We start from the raw sequence: 24243 nt of genomic DNA, 5'->3' as shown, positions 1-24243 counted from the left end.
CATGGCTACATAATTTGATTAAGGTTGACTAAGGCACAGCAGGGAGAGGGGCTGATAAGGCACCAGGAAGGCAGATAAACCCTGCTGTGGCTTCCAGTCTGCAGCAGACACAGGACACTGCTGGCTAGAAGGTCATTATTACCCCCAGTGAGAACACAGTTGGGAAACAGAAGGCTCTTAAACAACGTTCTATTTGTTAAAGGATGGCAATGTAATTGTGATGCATCCTGGAAATACAACATCAAAGCCGAGGCAGTTCAATGCAGGTGGCAAGAAAAACAAGGTCATGCTGTTACTTGAATTATTCTTTCCATGTCTTGTGTCAGCCTTGGGGCCACTGGCAACAACAAACAAAGAGCGGTTCCAAAGGCAGGGTGGATGAACTGGAAGCGAAAGAGTGATGAAATATGTGAAAGAAAGAAAGAGGAAGAGAATGAGTGAGGGCAGAAAGAAGGAGGGAAGGGAAGGGGAGGAAGGGAATAAGGAAGGGGAGGAAAGGAGGAAGGAAGGGGAGGAAGGGAGGAAGGAAGGGGAGGGAGGGGAGGGAGGGGAGGAAGGAAGGAAGGGGAGGAAGGGGAAGGGAGGAAGGAAGGGGAGGAAGGAAGGGGAGGAATGGGAGGAATGGAGGAAGGGAGGGAGGAAGGAAGGAAGGAAGGAAGGAAGGAAGGAAGGAAGGAAGGAAGGAAGGAAGGAAGGAAGGAAGGAAGGAAGGAAGGAAGGAAGGAAGGAAGGAAGGAAGGAAGGAAGGAAGGAAGGAAGGAAGGAAGGAAGGAAGGAAGGAAGGAAGGAAGGAAGGAAGGAAGGAAGGAAGGAAGGAAGGAGGAGGGAGGAAAGATGGAAGGAAGGAAATGATGAGGAATGGAGGGAGAGGAAGGAGTGAAAGAAGGAAGGGGGAAATAAATGAAATGAGCGAGGGAGGAAGGAAGGGTGCAAGTAAGGAAGGGAGTGTGGTAGGAATGAAGGAAGAGGGGGAGGGAGGAAGGAAGGGGAAGTTATCCACGTGAAATGTACCAACAAAAGGGAAGAATTACCATTGAAATGTACAGGAAGCAACAGAATAAATTGAGTTCATAACAAGTTTGAAAAACAAAGAATGTGTCATGTCCTGTCTAACTCCAGTTTTCCGAATGACTTTGAAAACCAGCCTTTTTCTAAGACGTGTTGCTTAGTATACTATGAAACAGGTGACCCTTTAAAATAAACCTGACCTGGGATTCCTTGACATTTTCGACGGTGAAGTTGAACCAAACCCGGAAGCGTGGATTACACGTATCCGGTCTGATGGAGAGATCATACTCGAACTCCGTGATGTACTCCACACGACCAATATTACCTGAAATAACACAATATATAGAGAGGTCACCAAATGTAGGCAGCATTTTTGTTGCACTTGCACGTTCTGAACACTCACAAGGCATAGTAGGCTCGTCCCCCTCCCCCACTGTATTTAATATTTTGTATTTATTTTAATTGTTTCTCATCCCTGTGTCCTCTCCCTGTTGCCCTGTGGGCACTTTGAAACAGTATTTACTTCTTGTATAAGCGCCTAACAAGTGAACAATAAATAAATAAACAGCAGAAATGGATGATCGAAGTAAGACCACTGAAATGGAACGAGGTCCATTGCTCAAGAACAAGAAGAGCGGCGGCGTTGTGCGCTGCTGCCCACTAAAGAGCACGCCAACAATGTTGCTTTCCATCTCCCCCCGCTCACTCTTGCCTCTTTTGTGTTTCCACCACTGTTTCTGCTAAGTGATCGCTGAGCTGCGCCCTTCCTCCAACCCTTTTCCCACAAGCCACACCTACCTGCCCCCGCCACCCTTCTGCTGTGAGGTCCGGCATCCATGGAGAAGCTGTAAGAGGATTCAATTCAACACTACAGCTAAGTCAACGCCTAGTCTAGAATACTGAATGAAAACCCTTATTGATATATCTTTATGTCCAGTTCATGCGTTCTGGATGACTACCCCTATATAACACCCCTCTCTTGGAATCCCCCTGACCCCACTGAGCCAAGAAGTAGTTCTGTTTTGCAAGTTTAAAAGGTTTATTTGATAATTTAAAATATATATATATCACACTTTATAATAAATTAATAATTGAATAGCACACTTAATCTGATATGATAAAGATCAACAACGGAGAATCTGGCACTAGCACACTTCTTATAATCACTAATGAGTTGACATGAAATGGATAAGGTAGCACACTGGTAAATAGGAACAAAAGTATAATGTGGTAGAGGATGCTTTATAAGGTTCAAGGAAATGCAAGGTTGAATGAATGAAATGCAGTATAGAAAACAACTTGATATGATTTCAGCAAAACAATGTAATCACTTTTCTCTGGCAATCCCCTTCCCCCCCTTGATGCAAGGCAAGGAAATGGAAGGAAGCACACAGTTCTCAGAAATGCAATCAACTGTAATTCAGTTCAATCCAGCAAGCTTAGACTACATAAATTTGAAAACACAGGCCCAAATTGCTTTGATATGTGCTGGCAATGAATTGAAAAATATGCTAAAATACTTTTAATTCCCTTTCAGAGGTTCAGGGTGAGTGGTATCTAGTTAATATTAGTCCAGGCTCACACTAGCAATGAGGCAGGGATAGTTAGCAGGTTAAACGAATTTCTGGCAAATGGAAGGCAAGCAGCAGCAGTTTTTACATGTGAAGAAATTTGCAAATCGCGGTAAAATTCGCGGATGCGCCGAGCGCTATTACAGAGGAACCACAAGGACTATCTCTATCGTTTTTCAGATTTGAAATTTTAAACGCACACTTTTTCAGCTTTAAAAATGATGGCAGGATAACACAATTGCTAAGCTGCAGTTCTACTTAGGTTAAAAATGGATTGAATTATATTATTTTAACTAAGAGATGGGTTCTACATAGTTTTACTATGTACTCACACTATATTCTTGAATTAAATGGGCCTCGTCACGGATCTGGTCAGGGTTTTAAACTGGACTCTGGTCTGGTCTGGCCTCTGCACTTCACAGTGATCTGGGTCAGCTCTCTCTGCTGGTCTGGGTCTCTCTGGGTACAGCACTGCTTTCTCTCTGGTCTGGTCTCTTAGTTCTGGATAGATTGAAGTCTCTAGTTTGGCTCTCTGGAGGTTTGATGAATTTGAAGTCTGGATCTCAGGATGTTGTATGGTCCGGCAGAGTGCATTGCAGCAAATGGAATTGAAGGTCCCTATCTGTCCTGTCTGTCTGCTTTTATGTGTTTAGAATGTGGGTGTGTTCTAGCATCACTGACCCTACCTCTCTCTCAGCTTCTAATTGGTCAAACTTCCATTTATCATTTGATTGGGGAATGAACTGTGAGTCAGAGGGATGTCATTTTATGGCTTGCAGATAGGACACTCCTCTGTCAGATTGCACATATTCTATATTTGATAATAAAAGACATATTTCACAGTTACACAGTTGCTTGAAATTACATATACATGGTGTGGCTGAATTTAGCCATGTCTCTGTCCAAATCTGCTGTTTCTAAGAGCTTGCATTCAGAAATGGCAGATAATTGACTTTTTAACTGATTTTTCACTTTCTGACATTGACCCAACTTTATATACATGTGTGCAGGGAGTAGGGACATTAACTGATGAAGTTTCAGATTTTTAACATGCATACATTTAGAGTAATATCCACTTTTCCGCTAAAACCCCCCTGAACACGCCACCGGGTCGAAAAACCTCTTAAAATGTGGGCAGAAAAATCACAAGAATTATGGTGTCATTTATAAAATTTTCACATGTCCGCTCTATGAGTTATTCATCTTTTTAAAGTTATGTTCTGGCTCCAAAGGGGTGTGGTTTACCCTCAGCAAAAGGTTGAATTTCTGGTTTTTCCAGTTCTGCCAAGCCAGCTTGCTCTCACAGGCAGTGCCCCTCCCCTTTCCTCAGGAGGAAGCCACTTTTTACGACCATTTACGACTCCTGCCAATAAAACCTTTGCCTGAGCCAGGACAGGGCTTTGTTCACTTTCCTGCAGAGCACAGGTAATTCAATTATCAGATAGATGGCATATCCTTAGTGTGAGCAGCAAAAGGGCAGCTAGGCCTGGGAACACAGCTGTGACTCAATTTTCACTCCTGATGGGGGTAGTTGCCAGGCAGAATTCAGTTCCTTAAGCCAGGTTTCAGATAAAATGTCACTTTTTGTTCCCCAGTTCCTGCATTCAAATAAAACTAAACATTTTCACATATGCAGCTAGAATGCTGATTCTAAGTGCAAAACTATGACATTTAAACAGTTACAAAGGCATGTGACACCAAACATAGGTCACTCATTTAATCTAACATTTTCGATTTTAGTGTCTTTAAATCCAGTGCAACTTAAACTGCTGCAATCCACAGCTCAGCCAGTCTTGTTATAAACCTTGTCTTATGATCTTCATTTCCCCGATTTTGTAGGCACACAAAACTCCATTCTACCAATGTCTGCTGGTGTTCAGTGAATATTTTGCACCTATTGCAATGTTTGAAATAGGCACTTTGGCTTGCCTTCAGAGAAACACAGGGTGGTTTTAAACTGCCGGCTTTTGGATAGTGGTGAGTACTGGTACTGCACCCATTTTTGGGATTTAAGAAAATGAATTCCCCACAATTCTAGGTTGCATTTGGCAATCAGCATTGCCATTCCCAATGGTTTCAGACTACTGTGCGGGTAGTCCAATGGTGGTTTTAGGCAGTGTCCTTCTGTGCCCATAACATCGGCAAAAATGGGTGGCAGCCTATTCTTCCTGCATTTCCCTGTGCATTTTCTGGGAAGCTCTGGCCATCATGATGTTTTCATGTCAGTACTGCACAGTTTTGAGGTAGGGCTCGGATGCATGGGTAAATACATCCCACAAAGCGTGACGCACTACCGTGTGTCGGTCTCTGCACTATGCTCTTTTGTGCTTTGCACTTCTGTGTGGTGGTCTACAGAATAGTTCAGAAACTGCGATCATACTCTGTGGTGGGGCTTGCCAAATCACCAAAATACTTAGTGTGTAGTGCTTAGTAGCCTGGGCATGATGTCATATATGATGTCACATATGGGATGTTGGGGGACCTTGTGGAATGTATTGACCCACTCCGCTATGCTATGCGGCATCACCCTGCCAGTTATGGGGAAAGAAACAGCAACAATGTCTGCAAAACCCTTGTGAGCGCCAAAAACCTACAAAAACCGTGTGCTTCAGCACACAAAAAGAGGGATGCATAACCAGCCACCCATGGTGCATGTGCAGTGGAATAGAGCACACCCTGTAGAAAGGTGCCAGTGGGCTCCATGACCAGTAAACAGGGTGCTGAGAGAGAGGCAGCACTTTGCAAATGAAACCCAAAAATGTGCCTACAAATGACATTTGCTTTGTTGCCAAAAACTCCAAAATGCCTATAACACAACACTTTCAACATTCACAATCTTGCATGGTGCTAAAATTAATGTATCAAATGAAACATTGTGAAACATACAAAGTCTGACAACTGACAGTCTCTACGCCAAAATCTGGGTGCAGTACCCGGGGCTGCCTGAATGACAGCTGTCAGAGGAGTACTGAGGAAGCTTTAAAATGACCTAAAACTAAAAAGTCTGCTGAATTAGCAATCATAAACAGGATTGTTGCCAAAAAGGAATACAGATTTTATTTGTGTTTTTGATTCCACAGATTTTAAGACCAAGAAAGAAATGTATTTGTATGTGATGCAACAGATGTGGTTTTTGCTAAGTTTAAAAGTTAATTAGCTTGGCTGAAGCTGCCAGAACTGGAAAAGCAGGTTTTTCTCCCAGAATGAGGGTCTTCCTCTCAGAAGAAACTCACTGGGAGTTGTTAATTGCAGGTTGGGACATAATCTTGTCTACAGAAGGCAAAGGAACAATGGAAAAGTTGCAGCCCAGGAAACTGGAAGTGTGAAAGGGGTCGTAAATGGCCTCTGGAAGGAACAAGCAAGGAGGGGGATGCCCTGGACTGCAGGGAGACATAAACAGGCAGAGCCAAGCGACCGTCTGTTGCTAAACATGAACAAAGAACACATTTTAAAAGACATAACTTGCTATTCAAAATGGTGAAAAATATAAAAATGACAGAGTTTTTAATTTGATTTCTGGCTACACGTGTGAAGAGGTGGTAGAACAGTTTGACATGTTCTGGACAGGAATGGCAAGATACGTGGTTTTATGCATAATGTATTACTGTTAGAATTGTGAAAATGTACACGCATATCCCCATGTTAAACACGCACATTTGTGGAAATTTGCAGAAAAATTGGAAATTGTGTTCATAGCGAAAAGGGCAAAATTCTGTAGAAAGTGGAGACAAGATCCCACCACTGCAGGGTTTTGAGGAATAGCTGCTATGTAAACTATGGCATCTTTGTGTGTGATTTGTATAAAGGTGACCAATGTAGAAATGTACATTTAATATAAAATCAGATTTTGAGACCAGTGGATAAAGGGAGGTTTCTGAGGACTGTAAAGTAAATCATAAAATGTGACATCATCCAGCCTTGAGCCAATCAATCAAACTGGAAGGCGGAGGTGAATTGTGGTCCTATCCCAGCTCACAGGGGCATAGAGACTCACTGACAGATCGAGCCAGTGATCGAGCCACTTTCCTCATTCTGGCGAAGCACTCTGATCCAGCTTTCTACATCCAGCTTTAAATATTTTTCCAGATCCAGATGCTAAAACTCTTGCAAGCAATAGAGACTATTGATTTACAACAAGGCCCCAATCCTCAAATGTATTCTCTCCACTCAGTAAAGCACTGTGTGGTGTGAGAAGGCCTTTTGAACCAGTGTCCGGAAATTCTCTGGCTTGCCACCACTAGGCTTGCCTGAGAAACTCGCCATCCAGCTGATCCAAATACCCACAGACTAGGAGAGCAGATCCTGTTCCAATCCGGTGACCCGCCTAGAGGATCCAGTCCTGTGCCTGATGTGCTGTCTTTCCTAGACCAGACCCAATCCTGACCAGAGCTGACGGTCCCATTTAAGAACTTATCCTGTGAGTATGAATAGGAAGAATTGTGACCCATAGTATAATTGCATTGTCTCATCCCTATTTCAAACCCATCCTGTCTTTCCTGCAGAACCAGTATTGTTAGAACTATCTTTGTGCTGACCCTTTTCTCATTTGAAGAAGTCGAGTTTCCTTATCAGGTGGGTCACCCTGATCCAGTGACTGTAATATCCCTGTGTGGTATTCGCTTCTTCATAGTCATCTTCTAGTGTAAGCAAACCCATTTGTCATTTTAAAAAGTGCATTTCTCTTTTCCATTCTCACGCCTATTTTACAAAAACATCCTTTACTAAAAGCTCCATAACTCCCCCAGTTTTTGTGATAGAAACGAAATGTTCTACTTCTTTCTAAAAAGCTCCTACTTGTAACCAACATCCATAGCTATCCATAGAACCCAAAACCGCACTGCAAATCAGTGCGATTCTCCGGTTATCGCGAATATCACGCAATAGAAAGTTTGCCACGATATTAAAAATCTGAAAGGTTTACACGTGTAAAATAGCTTTAAACTGCTTCCGACTTGGACCTTAAGATTTCAATTGTCTTCTGCTGACCAAACCATTGATTGTGCTTGTATGTAACTGTTCAAAGCGGCTCCCATAGGAATGTATAACAATTTCAGTATTTTTGACCATATTTGGTGTTTTTGCCTAGTCCATTCTAAAGACAATCTTGAAAGCCATGTTGACAGCTGAAAAGTCAGTTCCGTTTTTCTCTTGTGTTTGCTGGGGGAAAGTGGGACTGATATTCTGTTTGATTTGTGCCATTATTGAATACCTGCTCTTTCCTCCCATCTCTTCACATTGCTTATTGGGGGTTAAGGGGTCTTGCAGGGGGAACTTCTAACCACAGTGCTATCTGATCTGAAACCAACACAAAAGTATTATTTCTGTGCTGCATTTGTTTTGCTTCTTCCCTATTCCTAGTCTACTAAAGATATTATTCAGTGTTCTGTCACCCCATTGGTGATTGTTGTTTATCTATTAAGACATATTGGGATAACATTTTAAATACATAAATAAATATTTACCTTTGCAAACCAGCCTGATTCCTGGTTCAGTGTGACCGGGACGGGGGGGGGTCCAGGAGAAGGGTCTGATATGAGTGGTATATCGTTCAGAATATTGAACTTTTAGACAAAAATAAATAAGGGTTTCAGTTGTGCACTACACGCTCGGCTTTGACTCGGGTGTGTGCCGGATTGAAATCACTTACAACCTTCTAGGGAGAAGGTTCCAGGAATGGCAGTTAGAAGTACTGGGTGGTAGGTGCCGGTAAACAGAACAGGGTCCAAGTCTGTACTAGGACGTTAACTAAGACCAATAAAGAAGAATGACCTGTACTATATGTCTCAGTCCCTGCTTGGTTCCTACCGTATCACATGAAGTACAACACCTATGAGACCACAACATAGTGAACGTTACGTCACACATCCATTGACCTCAAAGGAACTGATGCCACATTTTATTTTCTTTAATTGTTTTTTTATAACGCGGCTAATACCGTACCTGCGTCCGGTTTGTAAGCACGGATCTGGGATTTGAACCTCTGTTGCTCGGCGTGGTCTTGCTTCCAAGACCTGCGTGTTGCCTCTGTCCTAACCTCCGTTCACATGACTGTTATCCCTGATCGCATCAAAGGAAGTGATGTCAGATGAACCTTCACCCTCATGAGATGACATAAGCCTGTGCAGCGAGCTAGACTACTGACGCTGGAATACCAAATACCAGCGAGATGATGCCTCAATTGGCAAACCGGCACTTACTACAGAAAAAGACCTCCAGGTGAGAAAGAAATAGCGGTGCAGTTGGTGGGGTTGGCAGTCAGGGAAGTGCATCTTTGGGGACGGAGGTGGTGGAAATAAAGAGAGTTGGGTCACGGGACGTGAGAGGGAGCTGTGTAGGGGCACGGATTAAAAAAGAGGGTGAAGTGCATGACCCAGAAAAGGGCACTACAGTGGAAAGTCACCATCATCTTAAAGAGTGTGAGTAGGTGGGCGGAACCTGCACAAAATCACCAACCTGAACCATAAAACAGAAACAGCATTTGGCCAGCACTTTGCAAAAGATCGGCAAAGAAGGACATGGAAGCTCAAGTACTTAAAGATACTCAACCTGAAAAATGCTGTTCTGAACATCGACACAGTATTTATGACACACACTGGCCTACTTTGAGCCTGAGACCGCAAGGCAACCAAATCGACAGTACCCAAATGTGACCTACCACTACTACCTCTTACGTACAACTTTTAGGCTATGAAATCTGTTGAGGGGAGGAAAAAGAGCAGCCGTACTCATGGCATAGGAAGGTTGTGGTGTATGGCAAGCGACCCAATGAAAAATAACAACTTAGATAAGATTTAGACAGTAACAATGAACTGATTTTCAACGGTATTTTTACTACGGTGCTGACTTGATGAGTCATTGGTGGGGCGATAATAGAACAGGGGTGCGCTCAAGAGAACCAGTCTAGCCCATTGGCAGTACAGTCACAAATAGCCAGTTGATATCAGCTTATGCCAGCTTTAGCCTAACACACCAGGTGTTCTCATGAAATGCTACATACAGCCTCATGTTGGCTTATCTGCATTTGTCCTCACGTTGAAGCAATATTCCTGCACATGCCCAACTATCTGACCTTCCTCACTGCACTATCATGTCCCTGGGTATGCATCAGTGATTAGCACATGGAAATAAACATTGACCTCCTCTCGGTCAATCGGAATGCACATCATTCAGTCAATAACTATTGATATTGACATCATTCCAAACATTCTGAATTCAGAAACTGACAGGGAAATAACAGCTAGTTTACTAAGCAATTTGTTCCACATGTTTCCTGCATTTTCTAGATTAATTCCCCCTGAATATCCCCAAAATGGCCCTCAGTTAAGCAGATCTCCCCACATTTCCCAATATACGGATATTTAAATATTAAGCATACATTCCCAAGCTAGGGCCTATACATGCCAGGTGTAGCTTCTGATATGCAGATGCTAGCATGCTATGCCTGTTGCTGCCTGGCATGTAACAAAGTACATAACTTATAGCCTGGCACATCCATCATTTGGAAAATTACTGAGATATGCCATTTGATGCCAGTCACTGGTCATGACCCTGGGATAATGGACATACGTAAGGTGTTGTCTCACATGTTCAAGTGCTGTCATCATAAGCCGTGCACATTATTAAATGCCTCCGAAATGTTGTGTAATGTCAATGGATGCCTCACAACATACGTAAAGTGATGCCCCACATGTGCTAGCAACACCATTATATTCCATGTGCAGTGTCAAATGACTAAGTGGCGCAATCCAATGTCATGTAATGGCTCCCATTCATGCTATAGTCATCTTATATAATTTACATCCGTGTATTTGTATGGGCCCCCCCCATCAAACGCTGCATACAAACTTACATTCCTCAGAACTTGCCTGGGGTGGGTTATGCATAGCACATGTGTAACTGTGAATCAACAGGGCACTGTACACCAAGCACATCTGCTAAAAGTGTACACTAATATGAATACACTAGAAGGATAAAATAATAAAGGTACATATTGTAAAACATGGAGCGTGGCGATGGCGAAAGTGACAGGCACGCGATACAGTTTTCGGCATTGAAAGATGGATAGAAGCTTGATTAAGTTATTGGTCTATCTGCAGTTGTGTTTATGTTGAAGCTCTAGTCCTGTGAATTTTCAGACTATCTGACCTTTCTAACTGCACTAGTGTGTCCCTGGGTCCCGATCACACATGGCACATTGAAATCATTAACACATGTAAATCGTTATTGACCTCTTCTCAGTCAATCAGAATGCTCGGAATTCAGTCAATAACTACTGATATTGACTGTGTTGCAAACAATATAACTTCAAAAGCAGACATGGAAGCAACGCAAGGTGATGTAGAAATTTCGTCCCACATATTTCTTGCTTTTTCTATGTCCATTGCCATAGAGGATCCCAATGGCGGCCAGCCAACAAGCAGCTCCTCCCACATTTAACTAGCTTATGTTATTCAAATATTACAAAATGAAACCGCATTTTATTTACTAGCACGTTTTAGCTTTTGATTTTACTCACTAGTAAACTAACGTTTTTACTCCACCACAAGTCCATCATTTATATAGCTATCACCACTGTGTGCTAATAGCCTTGTGCCCCGCAGGGTGAGTCATTATCAAGCGATAATCACACCCTTCATGTCTCTGTATAAGCCACCTTGTGCTATTGAGCGAAATAAAGTGAGTTCCCTTATAATCACCTCAGAAGATCCCAAAGGTAGCAAGTCATCATGTAACTTCACCCGCGGTTTTACTTATTCTACGATGTTGCCCACAGAAGTCTCCAAATCTGGCAAGATTTTAAGGAACTCGTGACATTTTCCCTGTCCCCTGTCATTTCTAGGCCATTGCTCCCAGAGAACTCCAAAGGCAGCAAGGCATTAAGCAACTAAACCCAAATGCAGCTTTCCTTAGTACATGGGTGCACAACATACGGCCCGCGGGCCAGTTGCGGCCCGCCATGCCGTTTTGTCCGGCCCGCGAGGCACAAAGACTTTCCTAATGGAGGGCGGCCCGCAAGCAGCATCGTCTTCCCTCCATTAGGAAAGTCTTTGTTGTCTTTCGGGCCGGACAAAACACTGGCCCTCATTGGTTCAGTGCACGCGAACCATGCAGCTCCTACGAGCCACGTAGTGCGTGTGTGCTGCACCAATGGAGTGGCAGCACTACGGCTGGCGTGGCCAGTAAGGCTTGATGCCGGAAGGCATTTCAGCCTTGCTTGCCACGGCAGCCGTAGTGCCAGAAGCCTCGCCAGCGTTCCAGCACGTCTGGGTAAGTACATAGGAGGGGTGTGTGTGTGTGTGTGTGTGTGGGTGTGTGTGTGTGAGATGCAGAGGTGTGGGGGTGTGTCGGGTGTGTTTGTATTTGTACGTCTGCAGTGTATGTTGAGATGCGGGGGTGGGGGATGTGTCGGGTCTGCTTGAATGTGTTTGTGTGCAAGTGAAGTGTATGTTGAGATGCTGGGGGGGAGGGGAGGGGAGGTTGGAGGGGTCGGGTCTGCCTGAATGTTTGTTGTTGTTGTGTGCAAGTTCAGTGTATGGTGAGATGCGGGGGTGGGGTGTGTGTCGGGTCTGCCTGAATGTGTTTGTGTGCAAGTGGATTGTGTGTTGAGATGCGGGGGGGGGAGGGTCGGGTCTGCCTGAATGTGTTTGTGTGCAAGTGCAGTGTGTGTTGAGATGCTGGGGGGGGAGGGGAGGTTGGAGGGGTCGGGTCTGCCTGAATGTTTGTTGTTGTTGTGTGCACGTTCATTGTATGTTGAGATGTGGGGGCGGGGGGGTATGGGTGCATGGTGTATACTTGTGAGTTTGTATGGTGAGTTGGGGGTGGGGTCTGTATGGGTGCATGGTGTATGCTTGTGAGTTTGTGTGCTGAGTTGGGGGTGGGGGGTTCGGGTCTGTATGGGTGCATGGTGTATGCTTGTTGGTTTGTATGGTGAGTTGGGGGTGGGGTCTGTATGTGTGCATGCTGTATGCTTGTGAGTTTGTGTGCCTAGTTGGGGGTGGGGGGTTCGGGTCTGTATGGGTGCATGGTGCATGCTTGGTGGCATGGGGCATAGTGTTTGCTTGAGGGGTGGGTTTCTTGGGGCATAGTGTTTGGTTGGGGAGTGGGGGCCATGGGACATAGTGTTTGCATGAGGGGTGGGTGTCATGGGGCATAGTGTTTGCATGAGGGTGGGTGTCTTGGGGCATAGTGTTTGGTTGGGGAGTGGGGGCCATGGGGCATAGTGTTTGCATGAGGGGTGGGTGTCATTGGGCATAGTGTTTGCTTGAGGGGAGGTGTCATGGGGCATAGTGTTTGCTTGAGGGGGGTGTCTTGGGGCATAGTGTTTGCATGAGTGGTGGGGGCCATGGGGCATAGTGTTTGGTTGGGGAGTGGGGGCCATGGGGCATAGTGTTTGCTTGAGGGGTGGGGGCCTTGGGGCATAGTGTTTGCATGAGGGATGGGAGCCATGGGGCATAGTGTTTGCTTGAGGGGTGGGGGCTATGGGGCATAGTGTTTAATACAAATTAGGGGTTCAAAAAGCCTCCTGCCACGCCACGCCTAACGCCCCACCCACATTTACTTTTCGGCCCACTATAGCCATCATGTAGGGTACTTTCGGCCCTCTGTCAAAACTAGTTGTGCACCCCTGCCTTAGTATATTTATCCTTTATCTTACCCCCAGCCTGTTTTTTTTGGTGTGTGCTAAAATTCTTACTTAAAAATGCTTATGGTGTCATTATGTATTTACAGGCTGCTTTGGGCAGTTCCAATTGAGACATGCTTTTTTTCTTCTCCCTTCTTGCATTGATGTTCTGTGATGTCTTTCCAGTATTGCTCCCCACCATCATGATTCTTAGCCCTTAGCCATTTTCTGTGTTTACTGTGTGTCTTTTTATTTGCTATGAATTCTATGTTCATCAGTTAGCGTTGCATGTGTCCCATTTTCTATTGCATTTTTACTTTTCAGTTGAATTTTAACTTTTGCTAGCCACATGGGCAAATCTGCTAACATCAGAAAATCATTTTGCAGTTAACTGTGATACCCTACACAATTCTGACAGCATGGCGTGTATTCTATAGACCTTCATGGAAATATTGGATTAGTTATATTGCAAATGAGGCATGCGGAATTGGCCTCTTTCTGTACATTTTCTTTGCACTGAGTGTGTCGATAGATCTGCATCTTGCAGTGTGCAACACTGTGCCTACAACGAGAAGACATTACAGTGATTTGAAATCTGTTGCTGGAATTTAACTGGACCCTCCCCATGTATGCTGAATGTCTCTTTTATATTGTTTGTTATTGTTTATATTGTTTATTTTGTTTAAGAATACCCAGAAATGACCCGCGTCAATACTGAGACAGTGAAAACACAGAATGAATACCCTTTGTCGTCGCATATCCTCCAGCATTAACACAACTGAATATAATTATTAAGGACCTCCAATCAATATTTAACAGAGATGAGGAGATGAGTGACATCTTCAAGGAAACCCTTTTAGTTGCATACAATCAACCCAAACTCTTGCACAGTACCTCACCAAAATTTGGTAAATTTCTACAAAATCCAAGAACAGAGAGGACAGGGAACACCCCCACGCAATATTTAAGCAATAAACCAGGGGGCCATTACCGAGTCAGGGAATGCCCAGCGGGCCGAGGCCCGAGTGACGGGAGGGCCTTAACAAAGGCACTGGGTCATTACCTGACTCGATAATGGCCCTGTGGCGAGAGGCTTATTGCTATTAGTACCCCGGCCCGCAAGACCGGGGTACTAATAGAAATCTTTTTCTGTTTGAAAATGTTGCAGCGTTTCAAAAAAAAAGAAGTAAACAAAAATGGCTGTCATAGAAGGGAAAACGGAATCTGTTTTCCCTTTCCATAGCAGCCAAAGGGAGCGGACGCGCTGGGGACAGAAGTGTTCACAGTGCGTTTGCCCTCAAAAATGGAAGAAAAAGAAGGTAAGTGGGGTTGGGGGGGAGGGGATTATTTGAGAGCATGGGGGGCTGAGGTGTGCAACACACTTACCTGAATCCCCGGCAGGGAAGGATGGCAGCCCCCAGCCCTGCGGAGGCTCGGAACGGGGATTACCCTATTCTGAGCCTCTGCATTGGCTGAGTGGCTGCCACACCCCCCGCCGGGGAAGAGAAAGAAGTGAAAACTTCGAGGGATTCTGTGTTTGGTACGGACAGGGCGAGGGCCAATCAGATTGTTTGTAACATTCTGATTGACCCTCGTCGGGTACTAAAATGAGATGCAAAACACCTTCCAACACATCTGCACCGTATCAGCTGTAAAAAATCCACAGAACCGACATTACAGATCCAAAGAATATACAATTGCAAATCATCCAATGTGTTATACTTCATCCAATGCAAGAAATGTCCATGAGGAAAGTATGCTGGTGAAACCTGCAAGGCACTACATCAAAAAATGAACCTGCACAAACTCACCAACCTGAACCATAAAACAGAAACATCATTTGGCCAGCACTTTGCCCAAGATGGGCAAAGAAGAACATAGAAGCTCAAGTACTTAAAGATACTGAACCTGAAAAATGCTGTTCTGAACATCGACACAGTATTTATGACACACACTGGCCTACTTTGAGCCTGAGACTGCAAGGTTACCAAATTGACAGTACCCAAATGTGACCTGCCTCTACTACCTCTTACGTACAACTTTTAGGCTATGAACTCTGTTGAGGGCAGGAAAAAGGTCAGCCTTATTATTTGGATCTTTGTAAAGTTGTACATTGTTTTGATAGTAGCCTTAGTGTTTACAGGAGGTATTCTTGAAAAAAGAATTGGAATCCGAAAGTGCCCACACTGGTAGTGGGAGACTTTTATAATACCACAAAGTGGCCAAAACATTGGAACTCTCTTGGTGTTTTAAATAACTTTATAGAGTCTCTAAAAAGCAGGGATGAGTAGCTATTGATAGGTGGTGATTTTAATCTCAAGATCAGTGTTTACAGAGAATAGGACCCTTTTGATGATAAGGAAGATGTACGTACTATACTCTCAGATTCAAGGAGAGACGGTCCTGATAATTGGTTTCTAGCCTAGCAATATGAAACTTGGCTAAGGACGGTAATTATGGACACATGCATAAACATACCCAGGTAAGGTAATTTACAAGGTAACCTACAATTGAGGGTGCATAAAAAAGTAGTACTATAGACTATTGATTGGCCCCGGCTTTGGATTGGAGCATGGTCATGTCTATATCTGTTGTGGAATGCTCAGAAGTTTCATAAGCTGTCGGTACTTTCACATCTACTTAGTCTGTGGGAGGGTTGTAAATCTAAATAACCTAAATGTACAATGGGTACATTTGGACAATGGGACAATCGCGGAAAAAGGTCAGTTCCCATCCCGATTGAAAGTGGCCTTTGTTTGAGAAGATAAGTATTAACAAAGTTGAGACTATTTTATCATCAACTGACCCTCATAAATATCAGAATGTATCGTCATAGTTTTATGAACATTGTACAAGTGCAAAAAGTCAGCTTTAAGTTACTGAGTGATTTTGAAAAGTGTTCCCCTTCATAATTGGAGACACACAACCACTACAGTAAAGTTATACAGTTCAATAATGGGAAATGAAAAGCTTTTCGTTTTATGCAAGTACTCCGACTTGCATTAGAAGTGTGCACGATACATTTCCATTGTTATTAGGACTTTTCACAGCAACTAACAACTTCTACTCACTCCCACTCTTACGCAAGTTAAGATTGAGCTGGTAACAGTTACCAGCATTGTTTTTACAGTGAACCTGAAGACGGAGCTTCACTCACTGGCTCCAGTAACACTGCGGCTGTGGGCTGCTTCCACTTCCCGACATCTCCTCCATCTGCTAATATTTTAGGCACCCTTGGGATCCACACCTCTCTGCAGCATGGGTGTTTCCAGTCTGGCCTCAACCACAGGGAGTCTCCTTCACTCCTCTGTCCCTCTGCTTACTTCTGTAAATAGGCCTCGGGTTGCAGTACAATCCCTGCTCTGCAATCACAGCCACTAGGCGCACCTGGGAAGATGTTCAATATTGGCACGACTCTCTCAGTGGAAACCATGGCAACGCAGGGTTTGTGAACACAGGACCAACTCAGAACCTGCAGGTGAAATCTGCTTTCCTCTCGTCCCAGTGTCCCTTAAGTGATCACACTTCCACATGAAATACAAGTCGTGTGCTCTCCTCCTTCTGCTACTACTGCCAGCCTTCCAGCTCCTGCTCCAGCTCCTGCTCCTTCATCCTTCCCCTTCCTGCTGAGGCCTTTTATGCCTCTCGTGTGGGGTAGTTGATTTCAGGTGCAGGTCCCTTAATGTTAATTGCCTGACCCTGGCAAAGGTGGTTAGACCTACTTGCCTTTCCAACCCTCTTCTTCATCTCATTTTCCGTAGGCTTCTGGGACATGTAGTTCCCTTTAGTGAAATCAGGGTTTCCCACTTCATTTATACTTTTAAGAGTAGCTTGAATTCCCTTAGTATTTTTAGAAGAGGGATTGTAGGTTTCAACCTTATTAGAGACAGATGGTATAGAAAAGGTAGTACTCTCACTAATCATAGTGGTGTACCTTTGGTATTAAGGAGGGCATTTGATTTTAGGAATTAAAAAGATTTGTTCTTTTGATGTAATCGGTTTAGATGTCACAACCTTAGGGTTTACCAACTTAGTTTTAACAGGAGGCTGAAAGATACTAGAATGACAGTAAACCATAACCTCTTGTGGCTTGCTGGTACAAGTATCCTTCTCAGAGGAAAAATACTGTGTCTCATCGCACAGAATCTCCTCACTACTCTGGGCACTGTCCCCACCCAGGTGATCCTCCCGCATGATTGGTATCAGGAAGTGTCTGTCCACTCCTGGCCACCTAAGAGGAGACTTTAGGAAGGGTCTTAGTGAGGGATACACAGGATTCTTCACAGGGCTCACTAAGAGATGTCCCCGTTTCCCTCATCTACGGCGGTTCCCTCCCTTGCTCATGCATCCCTCAATCAGGATGATCTCTAAAGATCAATAACACCTAGTGTCCAAATCATGTCTGCCTGGTAGGTGATGGCCTAAGACAAACATCCTTTCTAAGTATGTCCCTCTAGGAACAAACTAGGTGGTCCCTAACCTAGGTTCCCCAATGCAATTCAGTATAAGAATAGGACCTTCCAGACACGGAGGCCCCACTTAGTCCTTCCCTTCCACAGCCTTGTACTCCTCACCCTGATGTTCTCTCTCTCTCCAACTACTCTCCTCCCCTTTTTTCTCCCATTCTCCTTTGTCTCTCCTTCACTATCAGTCTTTCTGTCTTTTCTACTAAGGTTCTCTGTCTGACTATTCCCCTCCACTCTCCGCTACTACTCTCCCATCTCCACACTACTACTACCCTCCCATCTCCACACTACTACTACCCTCCACCCACACCTTCTCCCACAATCCCCTCCTTTCACTTTCCCAGTCACCTTATCATTCACTCTACTATACTAGTCTCAATCACACTCCTTGCATGCACATTCACACCCAAATACCAATTTCTCTCACCAAACAATGCCTCACCTTGCACAAGCCTTCAGCAAGCCTACTCCAAACCTACACAATGCTCCTCTGCAGCGTCCTTCCAACTGCCTGGTCTGTTGGTCCTCCTTCTCCTCCCTTGACTTTGCCAGAACAACCTACATGTTCCTGTATCCTGTGCCCCTGGTAATCCTCGCCTATACTCTTAAATTGGCTCTCTCCCTCACCTGGTTCCCAGGGCCAACTGCTAGCTTTCCTTTCCAAAGGAATTTTTTACAGGTAAATAATTACATAAGGGGAGGGAGTATTTAAGCCCTGCCGTCTTCTCTTACATGGGTCCAATTGTATTTGGAAATTTTCGCTTTCTATAATTACAGTCAATGGCCCAGTTCATGTTAGGGCTTTCCGGAGAATTTGGTATGCCTGTTTGGCATACCAAATGCATACGTGGTTTTGCTGCAGGTAAGAAAATTGTCTCTGTTGGTATTGTGCAAAGCACAGGTATTGCCAGTTTGCTGTGATGACCACTGAGCATGCCCACTGAAGTTGAGGTTAAATAGCTTGCACTGGTTTGTGCGACATAGATAATTGGCCTGCTGGTCTGTTCTGAGGGTCAGGTCACGGAGTGGCAGTTCCTCGCTGTCTCTCTCCTGGGCAGGTTGCTTTCTCATTCTTTCACAGGTAGGCATTCTGGATGTAGAAGTCCTATCGGTTAAGAAAGAGACTGGGCAGCATTGTGCAGTTCATGGATGGGGCAAATAAATTAGGTAGGTATTTCATGCAAACTGGCACAGATAAAAGGTGCAGGGACTGGGGCCCTCCCAACTCCCAACAACCCATCGTATGTGCAGGACCTCCTCTAGTGAAAACCCTGGTAAGTCTCCCACCCAGGGTAAGACGATCCCCTCGCCCCCTTGACTACGTTATGTCCCTGACCCTGTAACAAAGGGTAATATCGAATTGCTCAGCACAATTAAATATTTTGTAAAGAATACTTGTAGGGGTCCCCCAAGCAGCGGCAACACTTGCTGTGCACGTGGATTAGGATAGATGTGTCCAAATTACTGTATTAAACTAAAACCTCTTATTATGGATTTCAGTATGGTCTACCCCCTTTAGCAAGATAACGCAAACTTCAATGCGTGACCCGGCTAAAAAGTGCATGGTACATCGAGTGGTTACAGTATGTCAAAAAACAACGAACAGTGTTGGGTTTGAAATCTTGGTTTTCAAATATAGGGATATTGAATTTGAAGTCCAGAAATACACTTAACAAAACAAAATAGTTGATGGCTGGAAGGTTTAGAATAAATCTTCACCTCTGGCATTGCTCTGGACAACCCTCCAGACCATCGTTCTTCGCCTGCCAAGCCATTACAAAAGGGGAAAGACCATACGCAAATCAGGCTTGGTCCAACCCCCAAAGGGGTAGTCCAGCCCAACTGCTAGGTCACATCCCTTTTGCACGAGACCACAAGCATCCCCAGACATGTTTCAGCCTTGTTGGGCGTCATCAGTGAGGAGTAGCTTGGGTCTCTAGGCCCAGCAGGCAAGGGACCCACGTTTGGGCATACCCTTCCCACTCGGGGTGACAATAGCAAAACAAAATAGTTGATGGCTGGAAGGTTTAGAATACATCTTGACCTCTGGCATTGCTCTGTACAACCCTCCAGACCATCGTTCTTCGCCTGCCACAGGGAACCAGGCTGCACCTCACTGAGGAGGTCCAACAAGGCCGAAACATGTCTGGGGTTGCTTGGTTTTCTGTGCAGAGGGGACCTGGCTTAGCAGTTCGGGCTGGGCTGCTACCTTCGGTGGCGGCAGCTGCTGACTGATTTGCACATGGCTGGTCCCCTTTTGCAATGGCACAGACGGGCTAAAAAACGGTGGTGTGGAAGGTTGCCCAGAGCAATTGCCAGTGGTTTAGATTCATTCGAAACCTTCCACCCATCACTTTTGTGGTCAGAAATATACTTAAGACATGCTATTTCTGAATTCTGAAAATAAAGATCAGGAGCTTTTGAAACCCAGAGTGCAGCAGCATTATATTCTTAAATTGACATCGGAATTGGAGGGTTGTTTAACCTGCATAACGCAAATGTATCCTCTCTCCTTGCTGACCAAACTTATTTTGGTTGCCTTTGAATAATTGATAAAATGGTGCAGTTGGGTGTAAATGTGACTCTGGCGACCCCAGAAGCTGAGCCGCGCTTTATGATCTTTTCCCCACTGTGACAAGGGCAAATCCTTGGCCTTGTCAATGGTGGTTGAGAGTCCTGTGCACAGGCATTTGGAGGTCCAGAGAGGAATCCAGAGCCAGTTTTCACCCATACGAAAAAAACAATTTAGAGGGCCCCCAATCCCGTTCTCCTCCTTCTGCTAGTATGTCTTATTGCAGACTACCGTTCTACTGTTATTGCTTTCAGAGCTCCAAAGTTAGATAAAGAAAGCAAGAAAAACCATCGGACGGCGGAAATCGAAGGAATATCTGACTTATTACTGGACAAATTCACTGAGAGAGAGATCTACACGGTAAAATCGTCACTGGAGACTCCAGCTTCCCAAGGGAGAGAGAGACACGGCCACCCAGCAAAACCAACACCTGAGACTGCGGTTTTCCATGATGGGGAAAAAAATCAAGCCACCCAAGGAAGCTGCCCATGCATGCAGAAGAACCTAATGACATCGCGGGCTGCATGCTACACCGGTGCACCCGCAAAACAACCTTGAGGCCCTTTAGAACAACAGGGACTGAAACAGAGGACCGAGCCAGTCCTGGAACACTAACATGAATGCTTGCCCTCCAAATTACACAGTGAGCCCATGCGGGAAAAGTGGGTACAGTTTGACCTCCTATTTATGCCTTTGCACCTTAAACACACATCCTGGTTGGGAAGCTAGGTTTAACTTGGCTAGGGAAAGGAATTCCATTCAGGCCAAGGAAGGGGCATATAACAGGAAGCAGGAGGTGTTGGTTACTCAGATGAGATCAGAGGTGGAGGATGACCAAGAGACCAACAGGGCGAAGGCAGGAGCAGCAGAATGTGGAGTTGATTTGTAGAGTAGGTGAGTCATTGGCCAGAGAATGGAAGTGGGTCTGCAGTGTGAATGTGTGTGTTAGTGTTTTGGGTGTCTAGAATGGATAGTGTAAGGAGTGATTGTGTAGCAAAAGGTTACTGGGTGAAAGGAGGGCGACTGAGTAGGAAGTGGTATAGAGGAAGAGGTAGTAGTATGGAGGGGGAGTGGTAGTGGGGCGAGGGAGCAGTAGCTGGAGGAGGGGATAGTATGGTGAATGAGGAATATTAAGGTTGTAGAAGGAGGAGTAACATCAAAGGGTGGTGGCAAGATCAAAGAGGAGTGGAGAGTAGACACAGAGGTGCGCGTGAGCATGTTAGACGGGGCCTGAATCAAGCAGGGCTTGGATTACCGTATAGGTAACAAAAGTGGTTTTTACCACAAACACAGGGGTTTGGTGGGGACCCCCCCAAAAAAAGAAAATAGTTAATAAAAAATAATATTTTCAAACCTTTTGTTTTTGGTCCTTTTGTTTCAAACCTATTGTATTTCGAAACTTTTCATTCGCACCTTTAACCTATAACCTATAACCTAGGTCTTCCCCATTAGTTGAAGATAGACTTAGACAGTAGGGGTCAATCTTCATTATCTGCTCACCAGGGGTCAGGGACACCTTGGACAATTTGGTTAGTATGGAGGTTCAACAAAAGACAAGAGAGAGAGAGGGACCTTCATACCTCATATAAATCTTTAATAAAAACCCTTGAACCACCGCTGAGACTGGGAGTGATATTTGTGCCAACCGAGACATCACTTTAGAATATGATGCAACGTAGAACCATTATTCCTGTGCTAAGGAAAAGGTACTGTATACAATCTTGCCCTGGTCTGCTATTTTTAATGATGCGTAGGGAACCTTTTGTCTGCTATGCAGTGGAAACTTTTCTGAATAATCCTTTCAGGATTAGGGCCGGTTTATAACACCCGTGTGGATGTAGTTATAATGAGGGGTTTTAATGGTGAATTGTGTGTTAATTTTGTAACGTGATTGGTAAATGATTTTACGTTGTTTGTGTATTTTTCTTTATGGAAAATTATGTTTAATGAAACAATGCATGATTTGCATGATTTGAACACTGTGCCCGCCTCAGTAAAACCAACAAAGACGTGCTTCTCTCTTCAGTCATATTTGAAGCTACTTTAAATATGCAGCAAGCCAAAGTGGAGGACAAATGGTCACACGGTCTAGCGGGCACTTTGGTGATATTGTAATAAGATTCCAGGCATCAGCACATGAACAGAAAATAGTGTGCTTCTAGGCAAATCACTTGATTTCCCCATGCCACAAATTTCATATGGGGATGATTTACTGCGCTAAATAAGTATCTTAGGTAAGATATAATTTAGTAAGTTCAAAGAAATAGTGTAGGTAGAAAAAAGTTGGTCTCATTCCAAATCTGGCGGTCTGGAAATGAGGGTGTCGGTAGCAACGTCCGGGCACCCTTAGCGGACCACCAGACTACGAGATTGCCTGAAGGGGACAGATCTCCCGGCAAGTCTGACCTGCCGAGAGTACCGTCCCCTGCAGGCATGGGTTTTACAGAAGCACTGGCAACGTTAGCAATGGTGCCGGTGCTTCCGTGTCCCCATTCCCGTGGGAACGGGGACTTACAGTTTCCACCGCCTGACATGCCAGCCCAACGCCACCTGTAATATCCCGGTGTCACCAGGATATCAGGTGACAGAAACAGAGTTACGAGGTCGGCAGCAACCTGCCGGTTGCACTGATGGGTTACCGCCAACCACGTAATGAGGCCCCTAGGCTCCTACTTAAGCTACTTATTTAGCTTAGTAAATAAAAAGTATATACATTGGAGGTCATTTTCCGCGTCCATTTCAATTTAAGCAACCTGTTGTTTTTGCACTTCGGGGCAAACGGGAACTATCTGTGCATTTTTTGTCATTTTCACGACAAAGTGCAAAAAGAAGCCTAAAAACATGGAAATCACCTTACCACCTTCTTTCTGCACTTGGTATTGAAAATTGTGTAAATGCCGCCTGCCATTTATGCATATGTAGGCACCATTGACAATGGAATCTGCCAGTTCTTAACAGCTCTAAAAAGCAGGTGGATTCCATACAAATCCAATACATTAATGCCAACATTAATAGACTATAGCTGTGATGCCTGTGGATTTGCATAGCAGAGCTAATTCACCCAGTACCCACTGTAAGGAACTCATGGTGGCAACAGTAAAGACAGACACAAGTGATCACAGTTCAAGGGTGTTTACTAAACTGTATTTAGGTTGGAAAAATGCCTAATCTAAACCTAAATCTAAGATGGGAGCAAGCGACGACCATCAAATGAAAATTAGGCAGTCCTAGTGGAGTTGTGTCAAAATAAAACGGGACTATACTAAGAAATCTATTGCCTAATCTTATAACGAACACAGCTAAAAAGTGTGGGGTGGTTTTCAAGAAAAGAAAGAAGTGTTAAAAAATAATATGTCAGGATGTGGTAGCCTGGATTTTCCTTCCCCATGTTTTGAGCAAAGGGTAAGGTGGGATCTTGGAGCACAGCACACACTCAAGCTTCTCCAGCATGAGTCAACAGTTCTGTTCCAGTTCATCAGGAGCCTCAATGGCCAAGTCTGGTTTCTCTTGAAAGTCTCTTGCCTTCGAGGGCCTGAAGTATTCAAACAATTAAACAAAAGTTTCTTCAACAAATGAAAGTTTGTTCACTGGTTTTACTTGATGGATCTTCACCCCTGGGTCCCCCTCTTCTGGGCACTGACCTCTATTCCTCGTATTGTTGGGTAATTGCTTTTCACCCCTTGGATCTCCCTCTTCCGGGCTTGAATCCTAAAACAGTTCCTTTCAATTTCAAGGCCTTTGGTGGATGGTTTCCTGTTTTGGAGACCCTGAAAGGTTTACCATACGAAAAACGAACTAACAAACGCAAAGTTCTGTTTTACGAATTTCTCGGGTGATGGTTCACCCTTGGGTTTGCCTCTTCTGGAGGCAGATCCCTTCTCTACTTTCAGCCTCCCTCCACCGGGTTCACTCTGGCTTTTTTCGGGTGATGGATTCACCCATGGATCTCCCTCGTTCGGGCTCAGACCCTTCTTAAATAGCAATGGGCCTCATTACGAGTCCGGC

The 24243-nt window shown here is 44.5% G+C and overlaps 1 protein-coding gene across 1 annotated transcript in view; it reads right to left on the bottom strand.

Annotated features, from left to right (window-relative positions):
• Positions 1-284: 284 nt before the first annotated feature.
• Positions 285-24243, bottom strand: part of LOC138562221 (cytosolic carboxypeptidase 6-like) — a 683877-nt gene continuing 659918 nt past the window's right edge. The window contains exons 3-4 of the mRNA XM_069642769.1: positions 1209-1333; positions 285-383 (exon numbers count right to left, since the gene is read on the bottom strand). Of these exons, the coding sequence (XP_069498870.1) occupies positions 285-383; positions 1209-1333 (224 nt within the window). The remainder of the gene's footprint in view (positions 384-1208; positions 1334-24243) is intronic.

The sequence above is a fragment of the Ambystoma mexicanum genome, chromosome 1q (genome assembly GCF_040938575.1).
Source record: "Ambystoma mexicanum isolate Mex_15411 chromosome 1q, UKY_AmexF1_1, whole genome shotgun sequence".
In the NCBI taxonomy this organism is placed as follows: Eukaryota; Metazoa; Chordata; class Amphibia; order Caudata; family Ambystomatidae; genus Ambystoma; species Ambystoma mexicanum.
This window is presented reverse-complemented; position numbering and strand designations above follow the sequence as displayed.